This window comes from Notamacropus eugenii, chromosome 2 (genome assembly GCF_028372415.1).
Source record: "Notamacropus eugenii isolate mMacEug1 chromosome 2, mMacEug1.pri_v2, whole genome shotgun sequence".
Lineage (NCBI taxonomy): Eukaryota > Metazoa > Chordata > Mammalia > Diprotodontia > Macropodidae > Notamacropus > Notamacropus eugenii.
In genome coordinates, this window is record NC_092873.1 from 16786678 (window position 1) to 16803317 (window position 16640).

Here is a 16640-nt window from a genome sequence, read left to right on the forward strand (position 1 = left end):
TCATCGTAAAGAAGGAGTCAAAGAACAAATCATAGAAAAACAACTGATATCGACAACAATGTGACAATATACAAATTTGTAAGATGTAGCCAAAGCAGTATTTAAAAGGAAATTTTTATCTCTAAACTCCTGGATCAATAAAAGAGAAAGAGCAGATGAATGAATTGAGCATACAACCAAAAAAAAAAAACCCACAAAAAATTAAAAATCCTCAAACACCAAAATAGAAATCCTAATTTTAAAATAGCAACCTCAGAGGATCTGGTTTTATGATATTCTCATACCTTCCAACTCTGACATTCCCTATTCTTTCCCCCCTCCCAAGTTAATAGTATTTTATTTTTTTCAATTATATGTAAAAATAGTTTTCAACATTCACTTTTATAAGATTTTTAGTTCCATATTTTTTTCTCCCTCCTCTCCCCCTCTCCAAGATGGAATCTCATAATTTGATATAGGTTATGCATCTAAAATTATTAACATATTTCCACATTAGTCATGTTGTGAAAGAAGAATCAAAACAAAAAGGGAAAACCACAAGAAAGAAAAAACAAACAAAAATGAAAATTGCGTACTTTGATCTACATTCAGGCTCCATAGGTCTTTCTCTGGATGTAGATAGCATTTTCCCTCATGAGTCTTTGGGAATTGTCTTAGATCTTTTCTCATTTCTGAGTAAAGCTAAGTCTATCAAAGTTGGTCATCAACAGCATGGCTGTTGCTGTATACAGTATTCTCCTAATTCTGCTCACTTCTCTCAGCATCGGTTCATACAAGTCTTTCCAGGTTTTCTGAAGTCCTCCTGCTCATCATTTCTTATAGAAAAAATAGTATTCTATTATATTCGTGTACCATAACTTATTCAGCCATTCCCAATTGATGGGCATCCCCTCAATTTCCAATGCTTGGCCACCACAAAAAGAGCTGCTATAAATATTTTTGTACATGGGGGTCCTTTTCCCATTTGTATTATTTCTTTGGGATACAGACCTAGAAGTGTATTGCTGGGTGAAAGGGTATGTATATTTTCAGAGCCCTTTGGGCATAGTTCCAAATTGCTCTCCAGCAACAAACATTAGTGTTCCAGTTTTCCCACATCTTCTCCAACATTTATCATTTTTCTGTTTTGTCATATTAGCCAACCTGATAGGTGTGAGGTGAGTTGTTTTAATTTGCATTTATTTTAATTTAACCTGAGAGTTGTTTTAATTTGCATTTCTCTAATCAAGAGGGAGTTAGAGCATTTTTTCATATGACCATAGATAGCCTTGATTTCTTCATCTGAAAGCTGCCTGTTCATATCCTTTGACCATTTACCAATTGGGGAATGACTTGTATTCTTATAAATTTGACTCAGTTCTCTATATATTTGAGAAATGAGGACTTTATCAGAGACACTGGCTATAAAATTTGTTTCCCAGCTTTCTGCCTCCCTTCTCATATTGGTCACACTGGCTTTGTTTGTGCAAAAACTTTTTAATTTAATGTAATCAAAATTATTCATTTTGCATTTCATAATGTTCTCTATCTCTTATTTGATCATAAATTCTTCCATACTCCATAGATCTGACAGGTAAACTATTCCTTGTTCTCCTAGTTTGCTTATGGTATCACCATAATATGGTATCACGTCTAAATCATGTACCCATTTTGACCTTATCTTGGTATATGGTGTAAGATGTTGGTGTAGCCTAGTTTCTGCCATACTATTTTCTAGTTTTCCCCACAGTTTTTGTCCAATAGTGAGTTCTTATCCCAGAAGTCTTTGGGTTTATCAGACAGTAATTACTATAGTCATTGACTCCTGTGACATTCCCTATTCGAAGACTGCTCCCAGCTCTGTCACTCTCTATTGTAAGGCCTTCTTTAGTCTCATGCTCCCTTTTCTAAGGACTCTCTCAGTTCTGACATTCTGTGCTCTGTGTGGCCCTCCTAGCTCTGACACTGTGGGGTATTTATAAAATTATTTTGAACAGAGTTTTATTAGATGCCTCATGTTTTTGCACCACACCTACTTTCCGAGAGTAGGATCCCTCCCCCCCAACAGAACTCTGTTGTAACAGCAAAAAGTTCAGTCAATCCAGTGACCCGGTGGCCTCAGGGGACCGTGTATGCCACTCTGCAGATCTATCATCCCCTAACACCCACTTCACGGCTAACAGAACAAATGAAGGGATTATAATCTCCTCTAATTACAACAAATCCAAGTCCAGGGGTCTTTTGGGGTTTTTTCCTTTCACAATGCTATAGTCTTAGGGTCACAAATGGAGAGCTAGAAAGAACCCATCTAGTCTAACCCTTTCAACAAGTCACTTAGCATGAGGACTAGATAGCCTCTCATCATGGTGTCTCTGCTTAGCTTCACTTCCTCCAAATCTTCCCATATTTCTCAAATTCTTATATCTGATGGTTGGGAGGTCCTAGGGCTCACATTCCATATCTTTTGCCCTTTGTCCCCCAAGATACCTGAATGATGGGAGGATTATCAGATTAGCAGTCAGAAGGACCCAAGTTTTTTTCTGGTTTTGCTACTTGGTCACCATCTGACCTTTGACATTTCCTCTCTTCGGGCCTCAGTTTCCTTATCTGTAAAAGGAGGGTTGGACTAGATATTCTCTAAGGTGCCTTCCACCTCTGACATTGCATTATTCTAGATGCTCTAATTGTAGAAAAACTCACAGGCTTGGGTGCTCCCAGTTTGATCCTTGTATAAATGAATGAAGACGTGTAAATCAACTATCTTCAATTGAAGGCATAAAGTTGAGATATCTTGACCATGTTATGCCACCGTAACCCTACACTCCTATCCCTTGGACAGAAACTCAGCAGCTCAAAGGCCTCTCTTTGCTCCCTCCTCCCCCATCCCCATCTAAGGTAATGTTAGATCTGAACAAGCAGTAATAGGGGCACCTGAGCCAAAGGGTGTGGCCTTGGGGAGGCCTCCTGGAGGAGGATGAGCCCATCCAGACATGACATGCTGTATACAGATGCTAATTGGATAATGGACACTGTTTTCCTTTCCAACATTTTATTGTGACATTGAAAATAGATTGTTTCCCTCTCCCAGAAAGATCCCTTGCCTTTGCCCCTGCCCATGCCAGAGTTATAGCTGAGACCAGTATAGAAGGGGATGACCATTGGCAATGACACCTGCCAAGGAGGAAGAGGAAATGAGTCTCCCTTCACCATAGCCATGGTGGCTGCTCCTTGGCCAGAGCGGGCAGCAGCCCAGGCAGAAAAGATGGCAGGCATGTGCTTTGGTGAGACTGGAAAGAGGCAATGGGACAGGAAAGGGCCGAGGACAGCAGTGAGAGGAGGCAGCGTGGCAGAGAACTTAGAAACATTTCCTGTGCACGATGGAGGGGCCGGCCTCATCATATTCCTGCTTGGTGATCCACATTTGCTGGAAGGTGGACAGGGAAGCCAGAATGGATCCCCCAATCCAGACAGAGTACTTGCGCTCAGGGGGAGCAATGATCTGAGGGAAGAGAAGAGGTGGTATGCGTTCAGCAGAGCCCTTTCTTGGGTTGGTTTGTGTGGGGACCATGCTTAGGGCACAATCTGGACGTGACTGCTTGGATACTTTCCTGGCATCTCAAACCAGCTCCCGGGATTGGGGGATAGGGCATTCTCCCATTGACAAAAAGTAAATCAGATGCCTGGGAGGGGTCAGAAGGCCCTTGGGTACCTCCCACATCCAGGCTTCAGTACCAGTTGTTTGGGGAGAGGTACTATGTCTCTGGGATCAAGGTAGCTGGCCTGGAAGCCAGGAAGACCCGGGGGCAGATCCCTCCTTGGACACGTGCTGGCTGGGTGATCCTGAGCTGCTCTAGGCAGTTCAAGGTGCCAGCCACACTGGTAAAGTTTCCTCACTGGGAGGTCCCAGGGAAACACAGTTGGGCCCCAATCTCAATAGACTCAAAGTGCCCTTCCTGCCCTGGAGCCTGTGACCTCAAAGGCCTTTCCCTCTGTTGAGGTCCTCGGCCATTTTCATGATGGGAATCAGGTTTTTAGTCATTGAATTGAGGAAGATGGTGGGATATGATGGAAAAATCCTCAGCTGGAAATCAAACTGGGTTCTGCTCCCAGCTCTACCACTAAGTCACAGTATGACTTTGGACAAGTCTTTTAACTTCCCTGGGCCTCAGTTTCCCCCTCTGTAACCTAAGGGAGCTGAAATAAGTGATCTCTATCTAAGGTCCCTTCCACCTTAAATAACCATTACTCGCCCGTGCCCAGGTTGTTGGGAGCAGAGCATCAAAGAGGTGACTGTCGGGGAGGATCAGAAGCCTGGGCTCTTCCCTCCCTCTTTTGAAGCCTTGTGAGAGCCCACCACCATGGCTGTCAATCCTCTGGCATCTCAGACTCTTACTAGCCAGAGGCAAGAATGCCAACCTTCACATCCTTGGCTCTGGGAAAGGGGCCAGTCCAGGAGGGTTCCTTCTGGATTTGTGCTATTGCTAGTTTGCCAAGGAATCCAATCTGTTCTGAAGAGCTGTTGGGAACCACAGCTTCTCCTCAACTGCCAGAAAGGCAGCTTCTGTCCCAGACTGAGGAGGTGGGGGACTGTCCACCACTGTTCCCCTCCCCGCCATGCCCAGGAGTATTCAGCTCTGCTCAGTTCCCCTGCCCCCACCTTCCCCTACCTTGATCTTCATGGTGCTGGGGGCTAAGGCTGTGATTTCCTTCTGCATCCGATCAGCGATTCCAGGGTACATGGTAGTTCCACCAGACAAGACATTATTGGCATAAAGGTCTTTGCGGATGTCGATGTCGCACTTCATGATGGAGTTGTAGGTGGTCTCATGGATCCCAGCAGACTCCATGCCTAGGGGAGAGGGGAAGAGGAAGTCATTGTGTGACTCGGGCTTTGTGACCCAAGTTTCCCACTTCCCAGGAGACCTAGGCCCAGTTTCTCTTCTAGGATTTTCTGGGGTACAGGTATCTATGAGAATATCAACCCGGAACTGCCCCTGCTGGTGCTGCTGCTGGACAGCAGGAATAACAAACATTTCAGTGCCACTTTAAGGTTGCTAAGCCTGTGATGTTGGTGTTATAGGAAGTATTTCATTTTATAGCCCAAGAAATAATCATAGAGAGGTTAAGAGATTTGCCCATTGTCACAGATCAAGTAAGTGTTGTAAGTGGAAATCAAACCCAGGTCTTCTTGACTCCAAGTTTTGGACTCTATCCACTCTGCTCTGTGACTGGTCTATCAATGCCCCCCTCAAAAATATGTCTCTTCTTCCCTGTAAAAGGGACTCAAGAAAGAGTGAGGAGGGATGTCAGGGACAGAAGTAAATGGAGACAACATGCTACATTTTGGCTGGTCTGATCAAGGACTAAAAGGTTACCACAAGGCCTTTCATTCTGCAGTCTGAGGCCCCGAGAAGGAAAAGGATTTATCCAAGGTCACAAAGATTCAAGATCCCAGCCTAGGAGCTCTGACCTGGAGCTCAGTGTTCTGGTAGAAGGAACCATAGGCTTGGTTGGCTATCTGGGTTTCTGGCCCGGTTCTGACACTTACTCAGCATTCAGTTTCCTCATCTATAAAATGGCATGGAGTATTTACTGCTTCCATCCCAGGATTTCACGTTTTTAGCACCATGGAAATATGAGCTATTGTTTTACAGGTTGTGGCCAGGGGAAGGCAGGCAGAGAGATTCCTGGTGACTGTGCCCAGACTGGCAGAATTAAGCTGAAGGCTGCCCTCCCCTAACTGGATAACTCACCTATAAAGGAAGGCTGGAAGAGAGTCTCGGGGCATCGGAAGCGCTCATTGCCGATGGTGATGACTTGACCATCTGGTAACTCATAGCTCTTCTCCAGAGAGGAGGAGGAGGCAGCTGTAGCCATCTCATTCTCAAAGTCCAAGGCCACATAGCCCAGCTTCTCCTTGATGTCTCTCACGATCTCCCGCTCAGCTGGTTGAGGAGGGAGAGGGCAAACAGGTGAGAGATGGGAGAGACAGGCCTGTGGCATGCACCCAGGTCTATGAGGCTCAACTCCTGTGTACCCCTATAAGGGACAGGTCAGTCTTTCTGCAATCAGCACCAGGATTTTATGACTCAAGAGGAAAGAATGGGGAATCTGTTGGCCAAGGGACTGGGTTTAAGTACCAACTCCATCCCCCCAACCTCAACGAGGCTCACTGTGTGATCTTGGACAAATTCCTTGCCATCCCTGGGCCTCCCTTTTCCCATGAGTGGGGATGACCTCTTCCAGCTCTAGGCATCTATGCCCTGGCCTTGGTTAACCCCTGCTCCATTAGCCAATTGTAACCAATTTAGCAACTTGATCTCATCTGAATCCTCAAGGCAGGAACTATCCTCTCCATTTTTCAGACTCAGGGAGATTGAATGTCTTGTCCATGTCTCACATGGACAGTGTTGGACTCACCATCTCCATGGATGGAGTGGAAGCTTCCCAAGGACAGGCAGTGCATATCTCCAGTACTGAGCACCATATCCGGCACCTTGTTGTAACCGAATAAATGCTCGAGTGCTGCCTGACTATCAGAAAGGGTGTTTTAACCTTGGGTTTCCTCCCTCCAAATCCAACACTCTCTCCATTAAGCCACACTTCCTCTCTGACAGTCAATTCCTCTGGGTGTCTGCCTCCTCCATCCAGAAAAGGAAGGTGTAGTTGGGAGGATCACTAAGATTCCTTCCAGCACTAAATGTAGGATTCATGACAGACCCAAGGAGATACAGCTTAAGGGAAGTTAATGAGAAACAAGCTTAGTGGTGGTGGAGTGAGGGGCAGGAGGACTGAGTAAGCTCATTATCAGTCAGGAGAGCACTTCAGCTACAATACAAGAAAATAAAACAGGATTCCATTCTAGCTGACAGTCCAGGAACAGTGTCTAGCACTTGGCAAGTGATAGATAACCTGGCTCTTTTCTGGCTTGCTCAGACTATATCTGATCAAAAGCACTTAATAAAGGTTAGCTTATTATTATCGATAATTATTGTTACTATATCTGTGTGGCACAGCGATGTGGTGGAGAAGGTTTTGGAGAGCATTTGCTTCAGGGTTAGAGAACTAAGATTTAAATTCTGGCTCTGCTATTTATAAGTTATAGCTTTCTGGGTCTCAGTTTCCTCTTGTGTAAAATGAGGGTCATTTGACCTGTAGTACCATGATAGGTGTGATAAGTATGAGAAAGACTTGTCTGGAAAAGGGATTAGGTTTAGGATCATATCTGATTTAGGGGTGGAAGGACCCCCTCATTTTATAGATGAGGAAACTGAGGCACCACAGCGGAAAGTTACTCAGGCAAGGTCATCTAGGTAGCAGATGGAAGAAGTGGGATTCAGATCCAGGTTCTCTGACTCCTAATTTAGCCTTCTTTCCAGGTTACCATGTTCTTCTTGGCTCCAGAAAACAAACCTGGAGCCAACCTCTTTTCCAGATCTGACACTATGTAAGGGTTCACTGAAGTTTCCAGAAGTAGATTCTGGGTCAGTCTCAGAAAGGCCCTCCTCCTGACCTGAGCTATCCAAAAATGGGGACTGGCCAATGGAAGATGGGGAGCTGCCTACATTGGAGATGGTCAAGGCTTTGGGGGCTGCTGCAGATGATTTGATGCATGGTGAAGGATGGCTTAGTCTCTGCAAGGACCTTAGTCTGCAAGTAGGGGCAGGGGCTGGGTGCCATGAGTGATGGCTGAGTGGGAGCTCAGGGGCCCACGGAGGGCTCACCGGTGGTGACGAAGGAGTAGCCCCGCTCTGTGAGGATCTTCATTAGGTAGTCAGTGAGGTCTCGGCCTGCCAGGTCCAAGCGCATGATGGCATGGGGCAGAGCGTAGCCCTCATAAATAGGGACATTATGAGTCACACCATCTCCAGAGTCCAACACTATGCCTGTAGGGGGCAGGGCACACAGACCCTTAGAGTCCCACCTCCAAACACACTTACACTCAGCCCAGAAGCCCCAGGCCCACCTTCCCAGAGGGCAAACCTGACCTGGTCCAGACCCAGAGTAGAGGGGAGTGAAGAGAGAGCAGAGGAAAGGGGGAAAGGGGGCAGTGTTAGAGGAAGTGCTGTCTCTGGTGCTAGTAGAAAAGAATGGGGAGGGGGAAACTTTAGGGTCTGAAGGGCCTGGAGATATTTGAGGATGTGAGCATCCAAAGATTTGGCCACAGGGTAGCATGAATCTAGAAGGCTGTATGTTTGGGGTCTGAAGGAAGGGGAAACTGAGGAGGAGGGGAAGGGGTCTAAGAAGGGGATTCTGAGGAAGGAAACCATTGATGAGGGAGTGGGGGACCACTGAGAAAGCGTCTTGGGGGAAGAGAGGGTCCTGGGGATGGGGATCTTTGAGGAGGGGTTAGGGTGAAGCTCCAGAGGAGTCTGAGGTGGGGCTAGGGGAGACCCTGGGGATGGGGACCATTGAGGAGGGGTCGAGGGTGGGGACTATTGAGGGAGGGTTGGGGTGAGACTCCGGAGGAAGTGGGGGTGAGGCTAGGGAGGGGTCCTGGGGATGGAGCTTGGGGAGCAGTTCTGGGAGGGTTGGCCAGGGGAGGAGGACTGAAGAGGAGTCCTGGGGCCCGGAGGATCGCAGTGGGTATCCCCAAGATCCCGACTCACCAGTGGTACGGCCAGAGGCATAAAGGGACAGCACAGCCTGGATGGCCACATACATGGCTGGCACGTTGAAGGTCTCAAACATTATCTGGGTCATCTTCTCACGGTTGGCTTTGGGGTTGAGGGGGGCCTCGGTGAGCAGCGTCGGGTGCTCCTCAGGGGCCACTCGCAGCTCATTGTAGAACGTATGGTGCCAGATCTTTTCCATGTCGTCCCAGTTGGTGATGATGCCATGCTCAATGGGGTACTTGAGAGTCAGGATGCCCCTTTTGCTCTGAGCCTCGTCACCAACGTAGGCATCCTTCTGCCCCATACCTACCATGACGCCCTGGAGATCGGGAAACAGGGCCAAGCGTCGGAGAGCGTCCAGGCAGGGAGACACAGGGACAAGGAAGGAAGCCCGAGGCCCTGGCCCCCGGCCCGCCCCAGCTCAGGCTTTGGGGAAGCAACAAGAATCCCCTTTGAGGCTGTCAAAGTTTAGATGGGGAGGACTGTAAAGGGCCGAAGGAGTTACAAACCAGAACGCTTCCTTCTTAAGTTTTAAAAGGTACTTTGTTCCCCCAGACCCTGTCAGATCACTAGTGCAAATATTATCCCCCTTTTACAAACTAGGAAACTGAGGCTCAGAGAAGGAAGTGACATCTTCCGAATCTCAGCGGAAGGGGAATTCCCGTGCCTGACCAAGAATCGTCCTCCAGCACGCAGCCTCTGCTCACATCCCTTCACCAGTTACAGGGAACCCTCTTGCCCCGGCAGCTCATTGTCCCCTCAAACACCTCTCAGGGCTGGGAAGGGTTTTTCCTACAGACCTGCGCCCCTCTACCCCAGGTCCAGGCTTCCTATCTCTCCTCCAGGACGGAGCGGAACACTTCTAATCCATTCTTTCCTTAACTGCCTTTCGAATACAAGGGATACTGGATTTGGAGCTGGAAGGGACCTTTGCTAGACCATTTGGGTCAACCCCCCTCCTTTTACAGACAAGGAAACCGAAACCCAAAGAGGGGGCCAATGACTTGTCCAAGTTCACACAGCTGGGCTGCACCCATGCAAAGCACCTGAGGATTCCAACTCTCCTCTTCCAGCCTCGGCTCGATAGAGTCAGAAGCGGGGAGGGAGCGAGAGAACAGGGGTGGGGGTGGGGGGTGCGAGGAAGGGACGGGAAGGATTCGAGGACAAAGCTCCTCTCACCGCATTGCCCAGCCAGAGCTGGGAGAGGCTAGGTAGAAGAGGAGGAGGGAGAGAGGGAGGAAGAGAGGGGAAAGAGAAGGAGGAGGGGCAAAGGGAGGAGGAAGAGGAGAGGGAAGGAGTAGGAAGGAGGGGGAGGGGGAGGGGGAGAGGAGAGAGGAGAGGGAGAGGGAGAGGAGGAAGAGAAGGGGGAAGGAGTAGAAGGGAGGAGAAGAGGGGGGAGGGGGAGGAAGAAAAAGGGGAGGAGGAGAAGGGGGAGGGAGAGGAGGAGGGGGAGGGGGAGGAGAAAGGGGAAGGGGAGGAGAAGGGGAGGGGGAGGGGAAAGAGGAGGGGGAAGAGGAGGGGAAGGAGGGGGAGGAGGTGGCTTCTCGTGGGAGTGCTTAGGTTCTCTGTCTGTCTCCCTCCCTCCTTCCCTCCTCCATCTCTCTCCCCCTCACTTCTCTCTGATGTCTGTCTCTTGTCTCTCTGACTGTATCTCTGTCTCTTGTCTCATCTCTGACTATGTATTTCTCTGTCTCTCTCCGGTCCCCTCTCGTTCACTCCCTCCTCCCTCCAAGCTCCGTACCTGGTGGCGGGGCCGGCCCACAATGGAGGGAAACACAGCTCGAGGGGCATCGTCCCCGGCGAAGCCAGCCTTCACCAACCCAGAGCCATTGTCACAGACCAGCGCGGTGACCTCGTCCTCGTCGCACATGGTGGCAGCGGTTGTGGCTGGGAGGGAAAGGGCCAAGTGAAGGGGGAGGCCTTGGGTGTCTGCCCCCTCCCCTCTCTTCCTCCTGGGTGGCCCACCTTGGAGCAGCCTGGTTAAGGTTAGCGGGGGATGTGGGGCGGGGGGAGGGCGGCACGGGCTGAATTCTTTTCTTCTTTGCCCAGAAAACCAGCCCTTTTTTTTTTTTAAACTTTCCTAGAGAACAAAGGGATGCCCCTGTCTCTAGCCTCAGATCTGCGGCACCCCAGCCTCTAACTATCTCAGGATCCCAGGCCTCTAACTCAGGGCTGCGATAGGCTGGCTAGTGCTCATTGTGCAGGGGATGACAGTTGAGGTCTAGAGAGAAAGAAGGCAGGGGCTGGCCCGCCGAAATACTGGGAGGAGCGGCCGGTCAGGATATGAACTCGAGTCCTCAGACCCAACAAAATCCTCTACCTTTCCCGCATTTTCTTTCCTGTTCTAGGACCATGGAAAGCAACTGCCCTGAGCAGTGCCCCCTCCCCCCCCCCCCCAATCCTGATCCGTTCGTTTGGGAAAAACCAAAATTTCCCCTCAGAAAGGGAGCTCTCGGAGCGGGGGAGGGGGGGGCATCTATTTATTTGTTTATTTTGCATCTCATTGTGTACCTAGTGCTTAGCTCAATTCCAGGCACATAGTAAGTGTGAGAAATAGTGCCTGAGTCCCCCAAGACCCCCACTCCATCCAACTCTTAGTGCTAGTCCTAAGGTGGGCTGCCAGGCTCCCAGAGGGGAAATCTGCTTTCTCCTTTCTGTCCCTGTGTCTCTCCCCATCCCTCTCCCTCCCTCCTTCTGCTCCTCTCCCTCTCCCTTTCTCTCTATCTCCTTCTTCCTCTCTTCTCTTCTCTCCTCTGTTTCTCCCTCTCTCCTATGCCTAGTGACATATGTGCATCCCTTCTCAGAGACTCTTAGGGCTGCTGGAATGCTCTTGCTCCCCTGGGTTCCCGTCTAGCCAAGATGAGATTTTCCCTGCGCTATGTCAAACAGCTGGGTCTCCATCTCCAACCTCACCAGAAGAGAAGCCAGCGGAAGGCTAGGCATTCCTAAGTTCTTACCAGCTCCTGCGGGCTCAGAAGTTCTGGGAGAAGAAAACTGGCAGGTGGTCGAGGTCAGGGCTGCCCTGGGGTATTTATACCTGAGTGTAGAGGGAGGAGGAGTGCCGGATCATTGGATCCCCTCACCCCTCCCTTGAGGGGTGGCAGTCTCAAGGGCTCCATATTTGGACAAGGTCCAGAGCAGCTGTCCAGCAGGGACCTTTCATGGGCAAGGCAAGGCTGTTAGGGTGGCTATCCCAGTCTCAGCCCCTTGGCTCTGGGCACCCTTCCCTCCTGGGGTTGCTCCTGCTGTCCATGTATGGGTAAGCAGGGTTCTGGTATGGGACAATGCCTTCTGGTGGGACTAGCCTTCTTTCCTTGATATGTACGTTCTGTGCCCCCTGACAAGTTTTTAGGGGACTATTCTTGGAGCTTTCCTCCTCTTAGGGCCAGAGGGACCGAGAGGTCAGAGGGAGGGGACAGTAAAGAGAGAGAAGGGGCAGAGGGGTGGAGGGTTGGCTCAGCAGAATTCTAGGTGAGAAAAAGGGCAGAGGCTACTGGGAGCAGACTGGGGTGACTGGGAAAGCCAAAGCCCAGAGAAGCTCCCCTGTACTCAACTGACCCCAAGAGATACAAGTCCTTCTTCCCCTCAGGCCCACCCCCCTCCCCTCAGCGGGCCCTCCGTGTAAGATGAGAAGGCAGTCACTGGTAGCATCTGCAGGTGCCAAGAAAGCCCTGCTCCTTCCAAAAAATATACCCAACCTTCTCCCTCCCACCCTACAACCCAGTGCCTGCCTGTAATCTTGCCATGAGACAGTTATTACATGTAGTAGGTGGTTAATAAATGCAGGTTGAACTGAATTTCTTTAGCTTCTATCAAAGGACCACAGCTTCATCGATTAGGTCTAGAAGGGATTAGAACTCAGCCCAAGTGCTGCCTCGAGACCTAACCTTTCTTCATGCCTCCCCATGTTAGCAGTCTTACCCTCTTGAAATTCCTTTTTGCTTTGTCTAGACCTGGGATTTTCTTCTGTCCAGGGACCTCCCAATATGAAAATTCCATCCCCAGTACAGATGCCCTACTCCTCTGTGATTTACATCTGAAACCTGGGACTCTGAGAAGGGAAGTGTCACACTGTGTCTCAGAGGCAAGATCTGCACCCAGGTCATCGCTTCTAAGACTTGTCCCTCCGTCCACTCTTTCCCTATGCCCTCTGTGCCCCCTGAGAGCAAGCACTGTTGCCATTGCTGTCTACCTACTACCTAGCAGGAGTACTTAACCAAAAGAACTGGGGAGTTTGAGGTACTGGTTCCCAACCCTGAACACTTCTAACCTGAATGGCATTGGGCAGGATAGGACTAGACGACTTTGGAGGTGCCTTCCAGCCCTAGATTTGGGCATCTGGAATTTGAGCCCTATTTTAGGTAGATAGGACAATGGGAGAATACTAGACAGAGGTAAAGAGGTACCCCCTTGGTTCCTGGGGTCCCAGCCTCCCTGCCTCTCCTCAGAGCAGTCTACATGGGCCCAGATGGAAGTGGCCCAAGAGTCCTGGAGCACCCCCGATGTCAAGGCAGGAAGTGGGGGGGAGGGGGTTCCAGGATTCTTGGGTTGGTCAGCGGTGGGGGAGGGGACTGAGCAGGTCCCTGAGTGTGGGCTGCAGAGATGCCAGGGGACACTCCTTGCCTTGAGAAGAGGCTGAGGCCAGCAGAGATTAAAAATACCAAGGAATCAGAGTGGGGGGTTGGGGTGTGTATGTGGCCAGGGGTTGGTGAGCTAACGCCCAGCCAGGAATAGCCCAGGGGGCAAATGTGAGTTCCGTCCCTTATGAGGAAGCAGGAGAGCTCAGGGTGAAAGCACACCAGAGTTGCCCATCTAGGGAGAAGCAAGGTCGGGTCAGTGGGGGCAGCCAGAGGAGGAAAGCCTGGGCTAGAGAAGGTGGGAGGGAGCAGGCTAGTGGAGCTGACTCGGGAGGGACATGCCCTCCTTTGGCCCTTGGCTTGGAAGGCCAGTCTGCTTGGTGCAGGCTGGGGTTGGGGTCCTGTCCTACTATGTGCCAGGCACTGTGTCCTACTGTGTGCCAGGCTCTGTGTCCTACTGTGTACCAGGCACTGTGCCACAGTCCCCACTCTCAAGGAGCTCACAGTCTAAAGGAGGAAGCAACTAGCAACAATGATGTACAAACACTCCATACACAGGATGAGCTGGAGATAATCTCAGAAGGAAAGCACTCATTGAAATGACTAGAATTAAGGGAGATCAGGGAAAGCTTCCTGTAGAAGGTGGGATTTTAACTGGGACTTGAATTCAGGAGGCAGAGATGAAGAGAAAGGGAGTGCCAGGCATCGGGCACCAGTCAGAAAATGCCCTGAGTCTGGAAATAGAGTGTCTTGTGCAATGGCAGTCAGGAGGCTGGTGTCACTGAATCCAAGAGGACCGGGCAGGGAGTTAAGCGTGAGAAGATTGGGAAAGCAGGAGCAGGCTAGGGAAGGGATTCTAATGCCAAACCCAGGACTTTGTATTTTATCCTGGAGGTGATAGGAAGCCCCTGGAGTTTACTGAATGGAGGTCACTTGATTAGACGTGCATTTTAGGAAGACTGCTTTGATATCTGGGCAGCAGGAGGAGGGATAGGGAGAGACCGGAAGAAGGCTGAGCCTCCAGTGGGAGATTACCTGGATTTGGGGTGTAGGGTGTGTTCAGGGAGGACCAGTACCTTTGGTGGGTTGGCTACCGAGCCCTTTTTGGGGCTCTCTCTACCTTTGGTGTCCACCTGTTCCACTCAACTCACCTGTGGCTCCAAGAAACTGCAGCATGCACAGCGGCCACACCCCGGTAAACCATTCAGCAGACAGGTCAAACCGGATTGAGGGTAAACGACAGGTCTCAAACCCACTGGTGAGTTGGGGGGGTGTCTACTCTAAGCATGTGAAGACTTCCCCTGGTAGAATGGGTGGATAAGAACAATTTGTTCCAACATCCATGAAGGCAGATGAAGCAGGCGATGTGGAGCGCTTAGAGCTTGGTTAGACATCGAAGACACCAAGGTCATCCACTGCATCCTGAGTCATCACCAGTTGTCTTGACTCTGTCCTGCCACTGGACTATGATGACTCTGGAGTAGACAGTGAGACTGATGACTTTGTGCAACTCTGCCTCACTTAAATCCAATTTACGCACGAATCAAAAGGCATCACCCATGTCATGGTGATGTCATTTTGGTCTTCAAGAATAAAGGACAATAAGCAAGCAAGCAACCAACCAACAGGAATCCAGGCACAAAGTGAGGAGGGCTGCACCAGAGCTGTGGCAGCGTCAGAGGAGAGAAGGGGGCAGATTCGAGAGACCTTAGGGAGGTTAAAATGAACCAACTTTGGTACCAGATTGGATATGGAGGGGGAGAGCAAGAGGGAGGGGTTGAAGATGAGACCTAACCTATAAGTATAGGAGACTGGGAGGATGGGGGAGCCCAGGACAGGAACAGGAAGGTGGGAAGAGGAGGGAGTTTGGGGGCAAAGATGAGTTCAGCTTTGACCATGTTGACTTTCCTATATCTGTGGGATATCTGGTTCTACATGTCCAATAAACAGTTGGAGGTCAGCAGGGAGGTCAGTGTGAACACGTGTACCTGAGAATCATCAGCCTAGAGAGATGATCACTAAATACAGGGAACCTAGTGAGAAGGGGGCCCAAAGACAGAGTCCTGGGACATATCCAAAGTTGGCCAGTAGACATGAGCTGATCTAGCAAAGGAAACAGAGGAGGAGTGGTCAGAGAAGTAGGAGGAGAAGCAGATGAGAGAGAGAGACAGAGACAGAGAGACAGAGACAGAAACAGAAACAGAGGAAGAGAGAGAGGTATCTGGAAAATGTAGAGAGGAGAGAATATTAAAGAAGAGAGAGTGATCACCAGTGCTCAAGCCTGCACAGAGGTGAGAGAACAAGGATTGAGAAAACGTCATTGGATTTGGCCACTAAGAGTGTGACCTTGGAGAGAGCAGTTTTGGTTGAATGATGAGGTCAGAAACCAGACTGTAGAAAGGAAAAAAAGCCATCTATTGTAGACAGCTTTTCAAGGAGTTTGGCCACCAAAGGGAGGAGGGAACTGGGATGATATCTAACAGGGATGGGTAGGTCAAGGAAGGATTTTTGGAGGATGGGGCAGACATGGGGTGTAGGCAAGCAGCAAGTAGACTAGAGAGCTTGAAGATAACTGAGAGAGTGGGAAAAGTAGAGTGGCAATGTACTGGAGAAGACAAGGTGGAATGGGATGGTGCACGCATGTAGAGGGGCTGACTTTGGTGAGGAGAAGAGCCCTCATGGGAGAGGAAGGCAAAGGAGAAGTTAGTGATGGATTGTTTCTAGGAACTGTGAGATGAGGAGGAGGAGAAGGGGAGAAGAGGGAGCTGTCAGTGAAATATGGACAAGAGTCTCACTGGGGTCAAGGAGAGGCTGGAGGACAGAGCCATGAGAAGTTTGGGGAAGGTTAAAAGGTCTGGAAAGTCTGCTGTGGGGAGTGGGAAAGGGAGTCAGTTAGAGAGGTGTAAAAGGATTGCCTTGTTGCAGTGAAGGTCCAGGGGAGGTCATATAACATACATTTGTAGAGGATCCAGGCATCACGGCTTCCTAATTCTCTCCAGTAACATCAGCAGCACAGGAGGAGGAAGAAAACAGCAAACAGATGATGGGAAAGATGCAAAGCTGAGGCTGGACCTGGCAAAGTCAGTGACAGGACACAAGAGAGGAGAATGATGGGGAGTTTCCTAAGAGAGAAAGAAGGGAGGAGAATTTGACCAATTCAGGGGGGAATGGCCTGGGAAAGAAGGGTTGGAGGTCCCAGCCTGCAAGGCAGGCAGAGAAGTGGAATGAAACAAAATTGTGATCTGGAAAGGACAGTTCAGAGTTCATCCACCTGCAAGTGGTGCATTTGTGGGGAACCACCAGGTCGAGGGAATGGCTGGCTCTCTGTGAGTGGGATCAGGGAAGGAGGAGTCATGGAAAATGACCTCCTCTTCCATGCAGGAATCAAGATTTTCCACTGCCAGGAAGGACCAAAGCCTGGGTGTTTTTAATTGTACATTAACCAACATGTTGAGGATATGGAAGCAGA

The 16640-nt window shown here is 49.8% G+C and overlaps 2 protein-coding genes across 2 annotated transcripts in view; one reads left to right on the forward strand and one right to left on the reverse strand.

Annotated features, from left to right (window-relative positions):
- The window catches only part of NAA40 (N-alpha-acetyltransferase 40, NatD catalytic subunit), a 26945-nt gene extending 19981 nt beyond the window's left edge, over positions 1-6964 (forward strand). The window contains exon 8 of the mRNA XM_072638934.1: positions 5634-6964. Within this exon, the coding sequence (XP_072495035.1) occupies positions 5634-5673 (40 nt within the window). The 3' untranslated portion in view covers positions 5674-6964. The remainder of the gene's footprint in view (positions 1-5633) is intronic.
- On the reverse strand, positions 3012-11609 carry LOC140524464 (actin, alpha skeletal muscle-like). Its single transcript, XM_072638936.1, has 7 exons — positions 11552-11609; positions 10336-10481; positions 8589-8913; positions 7704-7865; positions 5733-5924; positions 4647-4828; positions 3012-3478 (listed from the first exon to the last, which is right to left on the reverse strand). Exons 2-7 carry the CDS (start codon positions 10462-10464, stop codon positions 3335-3337), a joined length of 1134 nt encoding a protein of 377 aa, XP_072495037.1. The 5' UTR covers positions 10465-10481; positions 11552-11609; the 3' UTR covers positions 3012-3334.
- Positions 11610-16640: the final 5031 nt, after the last annotated feature.